Source organism: Caretta caretta, chromosome 19, assembly GCF_965140235.1.
Source record: "Caretta caretta isolate rCarCar2 chromosome 19, rCarCar1.hap1, whole genome shotgun sequence".
In the NCBI taxonomy this organism is placed as follows: Eukaryota; Metazoa; Chordata; order Testudines; family Cheloniidae; genus Caretta; species Caretta caretta.
Genome location: NC_134224.1, coordinates 8,508,934 through 8,528,356, shown reverse-complemented (window position 1 = coordinate 8,528,356; position 19,423 = coordinate 8,508,934). Strand labels below are relative to the sequence as shown.

The following is a 19,423-nucleotide window of genomic DNA, read 5'->3' as shown; positions in this document are numbered from 1 at the left end:
GAGCACTTAAAAAAAAATCTGACCCTTATTTAGGTGTCTAAATGGGAGGTGAGCAATTCTGATTACAGCTGTGGATGCTGAGCTTTTATTTATATCACAGTAGCCCTTAGAGGCTCTAAGATCAGGCCTATTGAGCTTGTTGCTGTAGAAATACATAGCAAGGGGCAGTTCCTGCACCAGAGAGATCTGAAGACACAAGGAGGGAGAGAGACTATAGAGCCAAAGTGACTTGCCAAAGGACACAGAGCAGGTATCCAAACCCTGGTCTCCTGATTGCCAGGCCAGCACCTAGTCACAGGGCCAGCTGACTCTGAGGGCTTTTGAAAATCTGGGCCAGCAGCCTGCCCAATTGCAGGTAGTGGATGTTGTGCCATTGACCTCAGCAGAAGCCGGTTCAGCCCCTCTAGGCCAACATAAAACCTTGTTAGCATTTCGAGTGATCAGTCTGTGGAAGTGTCTGAAATAACCCGGAGTGGGGTTGGCTGGGCTTTACCTGACAAGTTGTGTTTCTATCTTAATGAAGAGCAGGGAGCAGAGGAAGGGGCTCCTGCACTCTTCCCTGTGGTCCCTTGGTAACAGGGCCCGTGGGGGTGAGCACAGCTGCCTTAAGACCCATGTGCAGAGGAGCTTGTTCGGGACCACCTTAACTAGAGAAACACGCACTCTAACTTGAGCAGGGCATAAGGCAACCAGTTGCCACTTTGAAAGCCTTTCTGTGATTGGAGGAGCGTGTAAGATGCCAAAATAACAAGCAAAATGATTGGAGAATACCTGGTTCCGCTGTTGTCTAGGCAACCAAGTGTAAACTTTCTCAGAGTCCTTCTCTAAAGCAGCCCCGGCAGCCAGGTAGGCAGGGGTGGCACCGCAGGGATGGCAGGTCCCAGCATGCAGCGCGTCCTCCCTGTGGCCCCACAGAGACCAGGGTCCCAGCATGCAACGCTTCCTCTGCTCTGGCCCCGCAGAGAGAGTCCCAGCTCAGTGGTTCTCAGCCTGTGGTCCGTGGCTCGCCTGTCTAAGGGGTCCACGAAAGACTTAAACTGGAAACTGACTGAATAGAATTCAACTGTATAGACAGACAATAGATTTCCAAAGGGGTCCGCACCGCCGTCTGAAATTTTGTAGAGGTCCGCAAATGAAAAAAGGTTGAGAACCACTGTCCTAGCGTGCAACGCTTCCTCTCACCTGACCTAGCAGATGCTCTTACTACTAAACACAATACCTGGGCTTCACGCTCCTTCTCCAGCGTTCTCTTTAAAATAACCTTAAAAACAGAGGGCCAGAGTGCTCCTTCTAGGCATTAAAAAATTCCCACAGCCTTTTTCATAAGAACAGGGCTTTGACTCAATCTTTTCTGATCAAATCCTTTCCCTCCCTCGCAGCTGTGAAGCTTGATTGGCATCATGTCACCCCACCCCAAAGGTGACAGAAGGGTTGATGTTTATGTGTAGGGCCTGCACCTGCAGCCTTCATTCACCCCACAGTCCCACTGAGGTCAGGATTGCAGGGATTTGGAGAATTCTTGGTGACAGATTCATAGAATATCAGGGTTGAAAGGGACCTCAGGAGGCCATCTAGTCCAACCCCCTGCTCAAAGCAGGACCAGTCCCCAGTTTTTGCCCCAGATCCCTAAATGGCCCCCTCAAGGATTGAACTCACAACCCTGGGTTTAGCAGGCCAATGCTCAAACCACTGAGTTATCTCCCCCACCGTATGAATGTAAAATACGATAATAATCATAATCTGAAAAGGAAGTTCCCTTGTTTATTAAGTCTTCACCATTCCAGCCTTGTTTAGAAATTCTGGCTCGTTTTTTTTCTTCTAAATTCATAACATTTTGATATTTCCAGCTGATGTTTTAGAAACAAAATGGTGACCCTGAGGAGGAGAGTGTTTCCAGCCAGTGGGCAGTAGTTGCGTAACATGGCTGCCTGCTTTGAGAACTTTTCTGTAGCTACTAGTATCAAAGGAGCAGATGTGCAGATCGGGAAAACGTCAAGAGGTACAGTATTGTGAATCGGATAATAACCACTTTGCAGTTGAAAAGGGGACAAAATAGCTACAAATATGTTGTTCTTTGAAACTGCAGCACCAGTGAAGCTAATCAATAGGAAGTGACATCCTGAGCAATTTATATCCACAGCCAGTTCCAGTCATTTCAGGATCCAGTTCAGAATTGTTCTCTTTTGGCTATTTAAACCAGTGCAAAGTGAACATAAAATGCCACCACATCAGAATCTTCCACTATGCAAACGTGTAAATGATGACACGCAGTGCAAGGCAGTGGCCAATCATGCCCCTTGCTCCTAAAACTTCCGCAGATTTGTATCATAGGCCGTGTGTCTCTGCTCCTCCTGCTCATTTAGCACTCTCCCTTCACACAGCCTCCCTACTATTGGTTTGAGATCATTCTCCCCTCTGCAGTTTCTCTAGAATAGACCTCCTGTATCTCTTTCCTTCTTTGACCTTCCATTTAATTTCAAAGATCATCTTAAAACATATTTCCTCCCTTGTCAACAGCATGGCTGTGTTTACACTGAGCTTCTCTCTGTTGCACTACACCTGGTTCAGCTCCACTATATGTTGCAACAGAGGGAGCGCTAGAGTAGACAAGACGCTGGCGATTTTACCACAACGTCAACTAACATTACTTGGATGACACAGTGGTAAAAACACAGCAGCTGCTGGCTCCTCTTGGCTACCAAAGTAGGAGCTGCACTGGTGGGAAATGGCAAGAAAATCTCAGTGTGGACAAGGCCTTTGAGTCCAATCCTGCACAGCATAGAAACCCAGATCCTTAATGGTAGTTAAGTGCCTGACTCCTGTTGAAATCAATGGGGATTAGTTACCTAACTACGTTGGAGGATCTGGGCTTGAGTGTCTCCTGGGAGGTTCTGAGTAACCTAAACCGTCATTGTGGTCAATAGGAACAGAGGGTGCTCAGGATCTTCCAGAAGGCACTCAGCTTTTTGCAGGATCGGGCCCATGAGATGGGCTGCTAAAATGTCCGACTTCAGGATGTCTCAGCAAAGGTCTAAATAAGGAGGTGTGGCAATAGTGATTTAGCAGCACTGGGTCAGCTCTACAGCCCTTCATGACCACTGAAGCACCTTTAAAGTGCTGCAGTGATAGTTTTTTCTTTACTTCTTAAATAAAACAGGAAAATTCAATGCAAAAACAAATGATGATTTCTCAACCTGAAGATTGCATTAATGATAGATTTGCATTTCATGTCTGTTTCCTATTTAAAATGAAATCTGTTGCTACCGTTACATATTTCCTGTATCTCCACATTCAGGATCTTGTTTTTATCGGCTTTACCTTTTAGGTTACAAGGTCGCCTCCATTCCTTATAAATACCAGACAAGAGTGATCCCAAACTCAGAAAAAAAGGGGTTTAATTCTCAAGCAAAGAGGTTTCAGTATAACCAGGTAGGTAGTAGAAATATTTGAGATTTATGATCTTTGCTGTAAATCTTATGTTCCTATTATGTCTTAGTGATCTTGTCTTATAATAAGTTTGATTGAGTTGAACTGGACACACAGCTTGTATACATGTTTTATATAGTATTCCATGGATCAGGCTTTGGAAAAAAAAACCACTAACAGCAATGCAAAAGAGAAGTGTTATTGAAAATCAGCTATGCTGAAGTAGTTTGATGAAAACGCATCATGTGACCCTGTTGATAAAGAACTGTATGAAACTACTCATTTAACACTCAAGAGCCTGATTCACCACTGACTTATGCTGTAAATACCTAGGGTGACCAGACAGCAAGTATGAAAAATCAGGGCAGGGGGTGGGAGGTAATAGGTGCCTATATAACACAAAGCCCCAAATATCAGGACTGTCCCTATAAAATCGGGACATCTGGTCACCCTAACAATACCAGTGGAGCACCACTGAATTTCAGTAGGATTTAGGTACCTAATTTTCTTAGGCTCCTTTGTAAAATAACTTTTGTGCTTTTTTTTTCCTCCTCTCCATTCCAGCCTCCCTATCCTCGGTGCTAAGGGTGAAGGATACTATGTCTCATCACTGATTTGGATTGTCAGTTTGTTTTACAACCTAAATATTATTTACACCTAGTCTTTTATATTGATTCCACGGTATGCATCCGATGAAGTGAGCTGTAGCTCACGAAAGCTCATGCTCAAATAAATTGGTTAGTCTCTAAGGTGCCACAAGTACTCCTTTTCTTATATTGATTCAAATACTGCCAGGCCACCAAGACCCACATTCTGCTCTCATTTACACCATTACCAATCAGGAATGATTCCACTGAAGTGAATGGAGTTACTCCAGATTTTGTACTGGTGTAATGCATGCAGAATATGACCCAACATTTTAGGACTCCTTTATTTAATCCTGATCTCTCTGTGCATAAACTCCCTGATACTAGCTAAAGACTATGATGTCTACTCCTCTTTGGCCAGAAGGGGGAAGCAGTAAGATGCTGTAAAACTGTACAAGTCACCCAGACATCAACTCAAATTCTTTTTCTCTAGCCAATACAGCTGACGCATCCTCTATGTGCAAGGAGCCTTTTGGGGTTCAGCTTCCTAACTACTTCCTCTTCTGGTGGGAGGAGGATTCTCCATGCCTCCTGCAGAAAGTTCCCTGCTCTCCATCTGGTGAATAACACTGCTATGGCTCCCTAGAATGCCATGAAAATTAAGTCGATTGAGGATTTCTGTAGCTTCACGAACCCTTTTCCAAGTGGGTAGATCAGAGAACTATTTGGTATCTTCTCTTTTTCTTATTCTGCCTTTGTTCTCTTCCTTCTTGCTTGTCTCTCTCATCTCAGCAATATCAAGAGCACATTATCTCAGGCCTGAATAATAATAATAACTATCAACATCAAGGACCAAAGATGAAGGGAAATGATCAAGGTGGGGACGTTGCTTAACTGCCTTTTGCAGGCGCCGTCTGTCTGTCTGGTCAGCTTCCAAGAGTTCCAGATGACCTGATGCAAAGTTCTAAAAGAGAAGAGGTAGAGTTTTAAGGTCGTTTCACAAAACACTCCCTTCTACTCCGAGCATTTCCTGCCGGAAGGATGGAGCAGCAAATGGGCCAAACCACAAGCGACACAAGACCTTAGTAGACTTTTGCTTAAGCGTTATCCCTAGGGAAAGGTTACTGCATCAAATACTAGCTCTTTCTAGGGCTGCTTTCTGAGCTTCTCCTTCCAAACGCACCTGGTCATGTCTCCACAGAACTTCAGTATACTATAGAGTACATTAACACATAGCTACAGGTACAGGGATTCACTCCCCACTAGAACTTTGATGTGTATTATTGGGTGTTGTATGCAAAATATTTCTGATCAACTAATACTGTGACCTAATGGCCTTCTATATTCACCAATAGACTATGATCTCAAGGAGGTAGAAGGACCTAATTGTATGTAATTAGCTCGGGGGGTGGGGGGGTAGATTTTCAAAGGCACAAATAGCAATTAGGTGCCTAACTCCCTGTGTCTCTTCCATCCAGGAAGCGTTAGTCATGTAGCGACCTACTGAAGTCTGGTTTAAGTAGGGACAAACCTATTGAAATCAATGGAGTTGCACCACTTACATCCGTCCTCAGTGCAACCTATATGTGCACTGGAATAGTTTCTGTCTATAAAGAAAACTATGCCGAATATTTATCTACATGGCCAGCCACACTGTAACTCCCATGACATTTTTTATAAGGACGGCAGAGTCTTGTGGAACTATCTGTGTAAGTAATCGGAACTGAAGATTCAGGTCTTGCCCAGTTTCATACTGGTGTATTTGTATTATTAGCATTATGGTAGTGCCAACTGAGATCAGGGTCCCATTGTGGTAGGTACAGGGAAGGAGGGATAGCTCAGTGGTTTGAGCATTGGCCTGCTAAACTCAGGGTTGTGAGTTCAATCCTTGAGGGGGCCATTTAGGGATCTGGGGCAAAAAGTGGGGATTGGCCCTGCTTTGAGCAGGGGGTTGGACTAGATACCTCCCGAGGTCCCTTCCAACCCTGGTTTTCTATGTCATGCATGGTAGCACATTACCACTGGAGTGCCAGTCTGGCCAATTGGATTGGTAGCCTCTTAAAAAGGTGACAAGGTCATTCCTTACTTGCCTATGCCTTATGGCCATCAATGTAAGCTCTGCTTGGATGCTAGCTTTTATTACTTATATATTCCTCCTACACCCTCTCCCACTGCCTGTGGCTCTCCCACATCTCTCCTATGTTCTCCCTTTATCTCCTTTCCCCACTCCCAGCTTTGTACTTTCTTTCCTGTTGCCAGAGTCCTGCACAGGGGAAGTGGGGGTGTCAGATGCCTGCACTCAGGTGTAGCTCATTGCAGGATTGGAGTGTGTGACTGGAATTGTTCCCGATGTCCTCTGCACCAACTGCCGTCTCTCTCCTTTGCAAACCCATCTCTTCTGTGTTATTCCCACACTATCTTCTCTTGGGTATTGTATATCTCTGTCTGAATCTGAGCATACACTCCTCATGACAAGAACCAGACAGGACAGGACCTCTTTATGTGCTTATAAAGTCTCATATACTTGTCCAGTGCTCCATACAAAATATTTTCCACTGGTAATTGACAGACAAGGTCACATGACAATGATATGCTCTCAGGGGTCAGGAGTGTCAGATATTTCCATTCCTACATACCTAAATCATCTAACATTCATGTTGACATGAGGTATATTTCTTTCTAGGGGTCTCATCCCAAACAGTCCTGAGCCTCCACAAATCCCATTGACGTCCCTTGGATTAGAGGGAGCCCAGCACCTTACAGAAGGTGTTCTGCACCTTGCGGGGAACTGGGCCTCAAGAGCTTAAGGTGTCATCACATAGAACCGAGGCTGGTTTTGGTTTATTTTGCTCTATAAATAGAATCCCACCCAGTTCTCTTTCTGAAAAGCTCAGGAGGACAGCTGAGTCAGGAAGGGCGCGGTAACTGCAAATAATGCATTCCGTCCACATGCTGAATTCATTCATTCAAGTCAGATATACGAGTGAGATTTCAGACTTGCAGTTGCTCTGAATTCCCAGTCTGTATAAATTGCCCTGTAGGAAACTTAATCTCCCATTTCATATTCATTTTTCTGTGCAATTTGAGACTCACATTAAAATAAGATTATTATTTTGACACAATGAAAACATCTGCTCGTTGCACAATGACAGTTACTACAAAACGTTCAGGTGCCCAAGGAATGGAATGGAAAATGATACTGAAAATATGATAATGCCATTATTTATGTCCAGGGTACGCCTTCACCTGGAATGTTCTGGTCATCCTATCTCAAAATAAAAGCTGCAGCAGAAACAGAGGGGGCTCAGAAATAGCTGACAAAATGGTTAGTCCTGGAGAGAGACTGGGGTTGTTTAGTTTTGAGAGGAGAAAATTAAGGTTTGATCTGATAGATGTGTGTAATGTAAAAAAATATATATGGGAGGTAAATTAGGAGCTCCTATTTACCCTCTCTCATCATGTGAAAACAAGGGCCATTCACTGAAATTGAAAGCCATCAAATGGAAAATCGATAAAAGGAAATAATTGTATACACAATGCACATTCCGTGTTTGTACAGTACTTAGCATGAAGGCGTCCTGGTGTATAATTGGAGTGCCTATGCACTATGGTAATAATAAATAATACAGATAACCTGTGGAACTCACTGCCACCAGGTATAATCAAGGCCAAGTGTTAGTAGGATTTTAAAATGTTTAGATCCTTTCACTGGTAACGACGATATCAATAGTTACATTATTGAGGACACAATATTTATAAGGCATGCTTCACTGGATAAGATTCAGTGACACTAATGCTGGTGGCATCCACCTCCTCTCCAGCATCTAGTGCCATTGTCTGCCAAGGATGATCATCCACCTTGAGGGCATGGCACCCCTGGTTTACATTTGGAGTTCCAGTTCCTAGATGGGCAGCCTACCAAGGCTGAAGAGCCCTGCCTGACCCGAGCAGTCTGCCTTTTTTATAGGTGACAGACACTCGCCTTTCATACCCCCACTTTTCACAGAAACACCTCTGCTGCATGAATGCAAGTGATGGGGTGTGTGGCTGTCAGAGGCGATTGGTTTCGCTGGCCATTGGGGGCACTTTATAGGAGCTGTGAGCTCATCCCCAGCCCAGCAAGAACAGCCCATTTAGGTTATTCCATAACTGTCCATTAAGACATTCTTGCACCTTCTCTTGATGCATCTGGTACTGGCCACCAAGAGAGAGGATAATGGACAAGTTAGATCTCTGGTCTGATCCAGTCTGGCAATTTCTAAATTCTGCCGTCACAGCTCTGAAACTTCCTAAATAATGTTTTGAGTTTGTTCAGAAGGATGATTGTTACTAAATGATTTGTGCTGGAAATGGCCCAACTTGATTATCATACACATTGTAAGGAGTGGTTTCAGAGTAGTGATCACTTTAGATAAGCTATTACCAGCAGGAGAGTGGGGTGGGAGGAGGTATTTTTTCCTGCTTTGTGCGTATATAATAAGATCTTCTAAACTTTCCACAGTATGCATCCAATGAAGTGAGCTGTAGCTCACGAAAGCTTATGCTCAAATAAATTGGTTAGTCTCTAAAGTGCCACAAGTACTCCTTTTCTTTTTGTAAATGTATTATGTTTCCTTATTAGAATGAAATTCCAGGGCCGGGATTCTATAATGTCGTTCACCAATCTGCAGAGATTAACAGCACCTCACTGTCAAAGAAGGGAACGGGCTACTTTCCTTCCATGGTAAGGGAAAGGGTTTGTATTGTTTAGGGCCTGATCCACCGCCCATTAAAGTCAATTAGGCCCAGATCCTCAAAGTTATTTAATTGCCTACCTGCCACTGAAATTAATGGGAGTTAGTTTAATGTAATTTCCCATTAATTTCAATGGGAGGTAGGCACTTAAATAACGTTGAGGATCTGGGTCTAAGGGATTTTCTGTTGACTTCTATTGCATCAGGCCTTTAATGATCACATCTTATTTTTCATCCCTTGCTGCCTAAATTTAGGGCATCTCAAATCAGAGTCTTCAATTGGGGTTAGGTATCTAAATGCCCTGAAGGATCTGGGCCTGAGATACAATAGGGGTGGGGCACCTTACAAACACCGAAGATAGACAGGCAATCGCTGTACCAGTCACTGGAAGACACTGCTATCATTAAGGCTGAATTCCATCCTCCATTCTAACCTTCTTTTTCAGTTGCTCATATAACTTTTAAAACAAATTCCTCTGGGGCTAAAACTTTCTATGCTTGATCTCAATCCAAAGGTGATTTTTCTCCCTTTGGAGTAGAAAATTGGAGCAAAATTAGCTGAGCCGTGTTTGAGTTATGGAAGTCTGAAGAAAACCCCCACATTTCTCTCCCACGAGGGGTTAACTGGAAATGTTGCACTCACCCTAGCTTGAAAATGGCTAAAGCTAGTGACAACAAAGTCAGTTGAGCTGTAGCTCACGAAAGCTCATGCTCAAATAAATTGGTTAGTCTCTAAGGTGCCACAAGTACTCCTCTTCAGTTCTTCTATGAATCTCAGTGAGATATACAAATCATAAGCCGAGTTAGAAGAAAATCTGCTCAATCCTTTTAATGATATGAATGCTGAACGCCGATAATTTTGCACAGAATTTTAAACACATTTTCAAACCATCACAATGGAGGATAATCTGATGCACTGACAAAGTGTGCCTGGCTTCCACGCCAAGCCACTGAGCATCTTCTTCTCCCAGGGAAGCCAATGGGAATTAATGGTGCTCAGCACCTCACTGGCAGGATCAGACCCCTTGCAATGGGACTCCCAACCATTCATGCAATTTAGTGGGGTTCTGCTGTATGTAAAATACAGAGGCTATTCCCTACCCAGTTATAACAATATGTAAAATACCAGAGGTCAAAGACTGGATCCAAACTGTTCACCAGTCTCCCTCCAGCACTGCTGCTCAACTGCTATTGATTTCTTTGATTTGTCTCTCTCCAGGATGCTCGTCTCCTACACAATAGAAAACCCAGCTACCCTGCCGCAAATGCCTACAACCTCTCGTTGGCATTTCAATCCAAGCAAGATTTCAGCATGGGAAACTCCAGCATGTTTCAGCAACCAATCGCTAAGAGGAGAGAGCAAACGTCCACCCCAGCGCCCAATCAATACAACGTAAGGGGCAAAAACCAGGAAGTTAAAGCCAATGTAAAACTAACTTTAAGTGAGATATGGGGAATTATAAGGAAATCATTGTACTGTGTTTAATCCTGTGTGGACCAGAGCATGGCTGGCCCAGCAAGGGTGTGCAAGGGGAGGAGAGGGCGTTTCTCTTTATGCACCTGTGGCTTCCTCCTGCTCCTTTGAAGTCAGTGGGAGTTTTGCCATTGATTTCACTGAAAGCAGGTCGGACCCCCGTGCAAGGAGCAGTCTCAGTCTCTGTGCATCCAGAGCACATGGGTCACCGAGGCAGCCAGTATGCATCCAGGATCTGCCACTGCAGCAACCCTCTGTCTTCCCACCACAGTATAACCTGAGGTGTTGAAAGCCCCACAGGATTCTTTGGGTAAAATCCCGGCTTCACTGAATTCAACAGGAGTGTTGCCGCTGCCTTCAATGCAGCCAGGATTTCACATTTTATGTATTATTTCTAACAGATGTGTGGTCTGGTGGTTGAAACACAGGGCTGGAAATCAGAGGCCAGATCCTCCACAGATGTAGATCAGCATAGCTCCACTGACTTGCATGGAGCTGTGCCAGTTTACACCAGCTAAGGATCTGGCCTTGAGATTCTATTCCTGATTCTGCCAGTGACTCACTGTGTGATCTTGAGTAAGGCACTAACCTTTCTGTGCCTCCTCGTCCCATGTGTCACATGGTGACAATAATACATGCTTCATTGGGGTGTTGTAAGTCTTACTCCATGAATGTTTGCAAAGTGCTTTGAGAGTCTTGAAAGGAAGTTGTTAAAGAAATGCAAAGTATTGTGAATAGCTGCCTATCAAAATATTATACCTATTGGTCATGGATTTCACTGTTATCTAGGCAGTGCTGATTTATTATCATTGTTACTTTAACTCATTTGCTCTATAATTTTTTCTGCAAATCATGTCTGCTGTAGTTCCCTGAGTGTCTGTCACTTAGAACAGGAATCTCTTATATTGACACAATGCTCTTTTCACCAGATTTCAGAGTAGCAGCCGTGTTAGTCTGTATTTGCAAAAAGAAAAGGAGTACTTGTGGCACCTTAGAGACTAACCAATTTATTTGAGCATAAGCTTTCGTGAGCTACAGCTCACTTCATCAGATGCTGTAGCTCACGAAAGCTCATGCTCAAATAAATTTGTTAGTCTCTAAGGTGCCACAAGTCCTCCTTTTCTTTTCACCAGAGTTTTTTCCTACTATGTACTCACTTCAAGTGTGATAAACATCCAGTGGGATGCAGGGGTGGAATGTGTCTTGTCTCAAAGCACACAGTAACACTGTAACAGTTTAGGACAGTGAGCGAAGAAGAAAACTGTAGCCGACTGAAACTGCAAAGGAGTTTTAGGTTGTTTATGCAAAATATAATTACATTTGAATTTGGCCAGGACACTGTAGTTAACTCCACTATTTCTGTAAGAAGAGCCAGAGGACCGTTAATGACAGTAGCTGGTCAGGATCATCCCGTCTTGTTGTTATTCATATTACAAATAGTGCCTAAAGATTGAGTCCCCGTTTTGCTAGGTGGTGTCCGTACACGTAGTAAGACTGAGACCCTGTACCAAAGAGTTTACCATCTAAGTAGACAAGACAGACCGAGAGAGAATGGAAGTATTATCCCCATCTTACAGGTGGGGAGCTGAAGCACAGAGATAATAAATGACTTTCCTAAGATTACACAAGAAGTGTGGGGCAGAACTGGGAATCCAGCTCTCCCGAGTCCCAATCCAATGCCTTAGCCATACACCATCCTTCTTGGAAAGACAGTCCTTCCGCAGCACAGCCCCTGTGCTGGTGCATTGGTTCAGAATTCGCTTAAAGAGATGAGTGCTACGTACAGAATCATTCAAACATTTCCTCAGTTTTCCTTGGTTGTCTGCCATGCAGGTAGCAACCACGCTTGATCCTCCTCAATGCATTAGACATGACTAACTCCCCACTTAAGGTGGCACGGCTGTAGGTTAGAAATGAGTGATACATTTATAGGCTTGGTCAGAATCAATGATCATGTGTCTTCATTGTTCATAAAGGGATCAGATCCTCAGCTGGTGTAAACCAGCACAGCTCCACTGATTTAAGGGGATTTTGGTGATTCTGTACACTGCCCCCCTTTTCTCTGAGTGAATTCTGAACCAACGCACCAGCATAGGGACTGTGCTGTTGCGGAAAGGCCGACTTTCCAAAAGATGGCCTCTGGTTAAAACACTGGACTTTGTTACAATGCCTTCCAGCTACGATGATCTGCCTCAACAAGTTTTCTGTTGTTTAAGCTAGTTTGCAGATCATAGTTATTTGACATATCATAGCATAATGGGTTCGTAGCATGTTATTTCTAACATTGTAAGAATTTGCTTCTGGGAATAACCTTCCTGGATTAATTACTGTCTTGTGATTTACTGTAAGGGATGGTGTCTAACCCTCGAGAAGCACAACAGGAAACAATCCATTTAAAAGATGGCAGTGCTTGATAATTTATGACCATAGGCAAAGAGACACTCTGGGAAGAAACAGAGGGCCCAGTCCTGTACACAGGCAAAACTCCCACTAAAGTCAACAGGAGTTTTTCCTTAAAACTGCAAATCAGGCCTTAGGTGTAATCTCAGCCAAAATTAATAAGTGTTGATAAAACCCAGGCTTGCAACAGAAAATAAAGCTGAAGCAGTGTCCCAAACTGTATGGAATAATGTTTTCAGTGTGTGGGCCAAATTCAGCCTATCACAACATGTGCTGTACATCATTCAGTGCATTAAATGCCCCAATAACAACTATGTGGGTGAAACCAGACAATCACTATACTCTTAAATGAACTCACAGGGGGAAAATGATAAAAGACAAAACACCACATCACCTGTGGGAGAACGCTTTTCATGCAATGATCACTCTATCACTCTATGTCTGATCTCTCAGCACTCACCCACAAAGGAAATATGCACAACACCCTCAAAAGACGAGCCTTGGAACTTACATTCATAACTTTGCTAGACACTAAAAATCATGGACTGAATAGAGATGCTGGATTTATGGCTTATTAAAACAATCTATAACCCACTAACAACCCCTGCCCCAGCTGCCTTTCCCCCCTGCCTTCTTTTCCCCCCATGACTGGAGGGGTGTTAATTGGCCAGTTCACCTTGAATAGTCCCTTGAAATATGTGTTAACTACTTATGCTTAACAAAAAGAAAAGGAGTACTAGTGGATAGCTCACGAAAGCTTTATGTTCAAATAAATTGGTTAGTCTCTAAATCCTCCTTTTCTTTTTGCGAATACAGACTAACACGGCTGCTACTCTGAAACTTATGCTTAACAATCTGTTCACCTTGAATAGTTGTGACACTCTGAGGGGCTTGTCTTCCCATTCAGGGGCCCTGCTTCAATGAAGACACAACTACGCCAGCAGGAGAGCTTCTCCCCAGCATAGTTAATCCACCTCCCCAAGAGGCGGTAGCTATGTTGACGGTAGAAGCTCTCCTGTTAACATAGTGCTAGCTACACAGGGTGGGGGGTTAGGTCAATATAAATGTGGATTTTTCACACCCCTGACTGATGTAGTTATCCCAATATAGGTCTGTAGTGTAGACCTGGCCTGAGTACATTTCCCAGCCCTGAAGAAGAGCTCTGTGTCAGCTCAAAACTTGTCTCCCTCACCAACAGAAGTTGGTCCAATAAAAGATATTCCCTCCCCCACCTTGTGTCTCTAACATCCTGGGAGCAGTATCAATCAGAAGCTTTCCACTGGATGGAGCAGGCCTGGTAAAGTTAGCCTGATTCAATTGAAGTCTAGGGGAATTTTGCCATTGGCTTTGAGGCATGCGGGATTAACCCCTAAACAATAGACTTGATCTCTTTGAAGAACGATTTTGGGCTGGGTAGAAAACCAGTGGCTACATTTTTGTCATTCTAGCCTACCCTGAAGGGCAAAGTTGCAACAGTTTGTTTATGCTCTTCCAGGTGCTATCATGCAGCTCACCTTTGGGTGCACTGGAAGCACTCCCTCAAACCCCATGCTTGGTTTGGTTATTTGAATGAGGTTGGACACTTTTAGATCAAGCTGGTGCAGTAACAACTGGCAGCAGCAACCAAAGAAATGCCGCCAAATTTTCAGTGGGAGCTGCCAGTCCGCAGCACCTCTGATAATAAACCCTCACAAGATGGGCAGTCAGAAACGGAGACACCGAAAACCAGTGAGCTCTCCTGAAAACTTGGCCCTAATATTGAATTCATTTATATCATTAGAGCAGTTCTGATTCACGATGGAGACTGGAGCTAAAAAAACATAGTTTTTGTTACGTTAGTAAATACCCAAGAGGAAGGTCAATTCAAAGGAATTAATGGAGACTTCATTTTGTGCAGGCCTCTCTAGATTTCTGCAAGCAAAGCAACAACGTGTGTGCCCGGGCGATGTTTTTGTCCAAAACGACAAGAGGATTAAGCACTGATAAAACAGAAAAATGGCCTTCTCCATGTAAGTGAGCTGTTGAGATAGGAGGAAAAGCATCATTTGTGAGTCTGAGTCTGATCTTATTAGGTGCTCACCACCGTCACTGAAATCCATGGATATCCAGGCACTCAGGATATGACATTTTGCATAGATGAAGGGGCATTAGTGGGTGACACTTCCAAGTTCTACAGGATGGGCCCCTTGGAATTATTACTAAAGCACCCATCCAGATATAGTCACACCCCTGAGTGTAGATTTATGGAACTTAGGTGAATTGCCAGAACATACTCGGGCTCCCTCCAGGGTGCCAGGGGCTCAGGGAGCGGTGTGACGTCGCACACCATAATACACCTAAATCTGTCATGCTACCATAGAAGGAAACTTCTTCCTGGCCCCACTGCCTCATGAAGTTTATACCCTGAAGCATGAGGATGGTTGGCTCTAGTCATTTTTACATTAGGTGGTGTCGCTGCAAGTGATGTTCACAGTCAACATCTCTTCTGTTTTTTTTAATTGCTAGTTTTCCTACCTGTACTTCCTCCCTGGATGCTCCTGTGTTCAGGATTAAGTCACTAGAGTAGTCACTCATCTTCTGTGCCCAAGGGGTAAGCTGCTCCAGGAAGCAATTTTTGTCATCTCAAGAAATGCTTTCCCCCCAAAACACTCTGCTGTGCTGTTTCCTTTTACCTCCGTTACTTTCACGGACTCATCCCCTCTTATGCCTGCCCTAGTGCAATAGTTGCGGCATTGTTTGGTTTTTACATCCCTTTTCTTGTCGTGTTATTAGGCCATTACAGAATCAACGAATCCCTTGTCAAGAAGTCCCCCAGGATTCTAGTGTCTTGCTTCAAATCAAATACTCATCGTGAAACAAAGGTGAATACAATAAGCCCAGGGCCTGCAGCCTATCAGCTAAACAAACCCACTAAAGCAGCAAAGAAGACCACTTCCATGTGAGTGCTAACCTGTATGCTTTTTCACTGTCAGTCACTGCTTGTGATCACCTCAGATTGCAGGAGGGCCCAACACCTGCAGCAGGAGAGCTCACACCTGGCTCTCTGCAAAGTTCTTCCACCGTATCACAGTCAAGCCCGTACTCGGTTGCCTCTGTTGCCACTGGTTTACAGATGAGGCAAAAGATGGCTCCCTTGGGAAGTGAAAGCAGTGGTAACACTGAAAAGCAAAATACACAAACTGTTACCAAATACCGCACACCCATTGTGCTGTCGGTATGATATATGATCCCCATTTTACAGATGGGGAAAACTGAGGCACACATGACCCAGTGGCAGAACAGGAAACAGACCCCACATCTCTGTTTGGGTAAAGCTTAGATGCTTCTCTGAACTTCATTGAGTCTGCAGAACTGAGGTGGACAACAGGCCTTCCTGCAAGGTTTCAAACACTTGCTCCTTCAGTTCAGGCCAAAACAGAATAAAGGAAGAAAAGGAAAAGCCCCTTTCTTTCCCCTTTGGCATCATTCTGGGAAGGCAGATAAATCTGCCTTTCAGCAGGTTATTCAAGTAGATTTATTATGCCCACCCCGTGACAGTGACATTGGGTTGCCTGAGATAAGATTAAGATCAACAGTAAATTCTTGACCAGGGAAAGGTATGAGGAGTATATGGGCAAGTCTGCAGCTCTCTGCACACAGGCAGGTGTATCTTACAACAGAGGTTTGGTGAAAGGAGTAGGAAGCTGTAGGGAGAGAGAAGCAATGCCAGACAGCGTGTGCTAAACACAGCGGGCTAGGGCGGAAAGCTAAATTAAACCTCAAGTGAGAGGATTATTAATCTACATTATCAGCAAATATCAGAAGGCTCAGTGTCCAGATGCCAAAGTTAGGCTGTGTCCACTGGTGGCACCGTGTAGGGTACGTGTAGCTACACGTTCCAGTGAAAAGCAAGTTACAGTCTGTAGCTACACTTGTTAGTGAAAGGGGCTGGCGGGGGAGGGACTGTGGTGAAAGGCTCCAGCACCAGGGAGCTAGAGGAGCCCTTCCCCAAGGCCTCCCCCTTGCCAGAGCCTTTCCTCACTGCCAGGGTCTTTTCCTGTGCTGGGGAAAGGCTCCACCAGTTGGGAAGCAGCAGGACACTACAGTGCTAAAAACAGCAGCGTAGACAGCACGGCATGGTGTGGGTGAATAGAGAACCATGTAGGGTATGTACGTGAGAACGTAGCCACACCCTTCAAGTGTGTCTTTACTCACCGAAGCTGTACCTCACGGTCGCCACTGCTATTTATACCTGTGCTAAGGGCTACTCATGTAAGTACCGTGTAGGTGTACCCTTAGAGACAGATCCGGCTCCCATTTAAGTCACTGATTTACGCCTATGGGGCCACATACTCAGCTGGAAAACACTTGCACAGCTCCGTTGAGTTCAGGGGAACTACCCTGATTTACACCAGCTGAGCATCTGGCCCTGGCTCTCAATAGCAGCCGGATCGGGCCCATCATCACGTCAATATATTTTGCGAGAAAGTTAAGAGGCTTGATACGTGGCTTTGTACATGTATCCCGATTTGCAAAGTGTGTGATCCGAGAGGAGTCGGATAGTACTTTTCTAGGGCATTCTTTAAAGCTTTTAGCTGGGATTTTCAAAGGAGCCTATGTGATTTGAGCACTTAGCACCGACTGAATTTCAATGAAATGTCAGCACCTAACTCCATTAGGCACCACTGAACATCGCAGCTTTTATTCTCAACCTTCAAACCCCATCAATTTACAATGTATCTCAATTTTCCTTTCTTCTAATAGGCGAAAGCAAAACTTGAATTTCTCTGCCCCAGCCATACCACCCCCAAAAAATCCACCTTTGCCTGGTCCAGGGCAGTATGAAATAGTGGACTACAAAGGCCCACCAAAGCATTACATCTCTAGTGCTGTATTTGTCTCAAACACGGGACGGTGGAGAGGGGACACATCTCAGCAAGGGATACCTGGGCCAGGTAAAAATAAAAATATTGATAAATACTTTGTATTTACATAGAGCTCAAAGCACTTTCCATAGGTGATTAAGCAGTGTTATCTACCTTTTTACAGATAGGGAAACTGAGACACTGAAAAGCTAAGGATCAGATGTACAATGGTATCTAGGCACCTAAAGATGCAGACAGGTGCCTTAGTGGGATTTACTGAAATGCCTAAGTGAGTTGGGCACCTAACCTACTTAGGAGCTGTTATTAAACCCCATTAGGCACCTATCTGCATCTTTAGGCACCTAATTACTTTTGTAAACATGGGGCTAAGTGAGTTGTCCAAGGTTACACCGAGAGTCAGTATCAGAACTGGGAATAGAACCTAAGTCTCCTGACTCCCAGCCCTGTGGTCGGACCACTAGACGATGTGTTTAAACTATTTTGAGAAAAGCATAAATGTTTGCACTGCAATTGCCATTCAAGTATCACCAACTGTCAGCATGTTTGACAAATAGCTTATGGGAGTTATGTTTGTATTTGGAAAACTACCGTTCAACTCTTGTTATTACAACCAAAGTTTTACCTCCGCTGCCGTAAAGCCCTGTGTGGGTGGGGTGGGAGGAAGCAGTTAGAGGAGAAGGAAGAAAACTGACTCATGAAACTGCAAAGTGTTTGCATAGTCCAAGAGGAAAGAGACCTTATAGGGCATCATAGCCCTGAATCTCCTCTGCCTCATGCCACCTTAACACTGGTCTAACTCTGACACTGGTATAACTCCACTGAGTCCAGGGCAGTTGCTCCTGATTTACATCAGCATATGTGGGAGACGAAGCAGGTCCCATAATTGTATCCAGAAAATGCTTGCAGAAGATCGAAGGAGGGACCTACTCACAGAGACTCATGTGTTAAATGTACTAACATTTCCATGAGTATGATATGCTTTGTTCTAATTACCTACCAGTGTATCCAGTGTGCATGTAGAAAGCTAGACTGTGTAGTCCTTACTCATACATGCAGTCCCATTGTAGCTAAACAGCCCGCTCACCTCATTAGGTGCTCAGCAGCATAGGGGATCCAGATCTGGCCCTTTTGATGGTAAGATTGCTAACATACAGGGGACAAACGAAGGGCCAGATTCTGCCACCATTTCCGGACATTGAGTAGTTCCTTACTCTGCAAGTATTGGCGTGCGTGTGGAGTAGGGAACTGCTGAGGGTGAGCAAGGCTGGTGGAATCTGGCCCCGAGTGCCCTTTGTGCAATTAATAATTGCCATGAGTAACACTATTTTCATATAGTGAGTAAGTTAGGTGTATTCGAGAAAAGAAACAATACAAGAAACATGACCCTAAGTCCCTCTGACAGATGAATGCCTGGTTTGGAAAGCAGACAATAGCAATTTTGCTATTATTTACAGTATATGATTTTATTCATCTGTAGAATTTGTACATCCACAGAGTGCTGGGGAATGTCATACCAGGCTAAAACAGTGCCATCATTTCGCCCAGGGGTCTTGTGGCAGCAGAAACAGAGGGACAGATTCTATTAAAGGATTGCATGATACCCATTGTCCATATTACATTTCAAACGCTGAGCATGCCAAGTGCTTCGGCAAAAATGCTGATGTCCCTAAATACTGGTCTACTTATTAAATATTGGGCCAGATCCTCAGCTTGTGTAAATTGAGGCACCTTAATTAAAGCAAAGATGAAGCAGAGGAAGTGAGTGGGGCTAGAAATACTTTGAACAGAAGGCGGTAAAAGAGTCTAAAGTTTTTCCATCCCATAGTATTAAATTAAAAACCATGCACATGCATTGTTAACTTGTGAAAAGTCAGGACATCTCCCATAATCACAAATCCACTCACCCCTGCTAGCATCCTTTCTGGCATTAGAAAAGAT

General features: G+C 44.2%; 1 protein-coding gene across 2 annotated transcripts in view; it reads left to right on the top strand.

Moving 5' to 3' along the window:
- Nucleotides 1–19,423, top strand: part of STPG1 (sperm tail PG-rich repeat containing 1) — a 47,849-nt gene that overhangs the window by 25,938 nt on the left and 2,488 nt on the right. Inside the window, exons 1-8 of one of the 2 annotated variants that reach the window (XM_048825862.2) lie at nt 769–846; nt 1,848–1,999; nt 3,326–3,429; nt 8,635–8,736; nt 9,966–10,139; nt 14,518–14,629; nt 15,393–15,558; nt 17,364–17,554. In XM_048825862.2, coding sequence (XP_048681819.2) covers nt 1,921–1,999; nt 3,326–3,429; nt 8,635–8,736; nt 9,966–10,139; nt 14,518–14,629; nt 15,393–15,558; nt 17,364–17,554 — 928 coding nt within the window. In that variant the 5' untranslated portion in view covers nt 769–846; nt 1,848–1,920. Of the gene's footprint in view, nt 1–768; nt 847–1,847; nt 2,000–3,325; nt 3,430–8,634; nt 8,737–9,965; nt 10,140–14,517; nt 14,630–15,392; nt 15,559–17,363; nt 17,555–19,423 lie in introns of those variants that run through there. The other variant, XM_048825863.2, reaches the window with a different exon arrangement.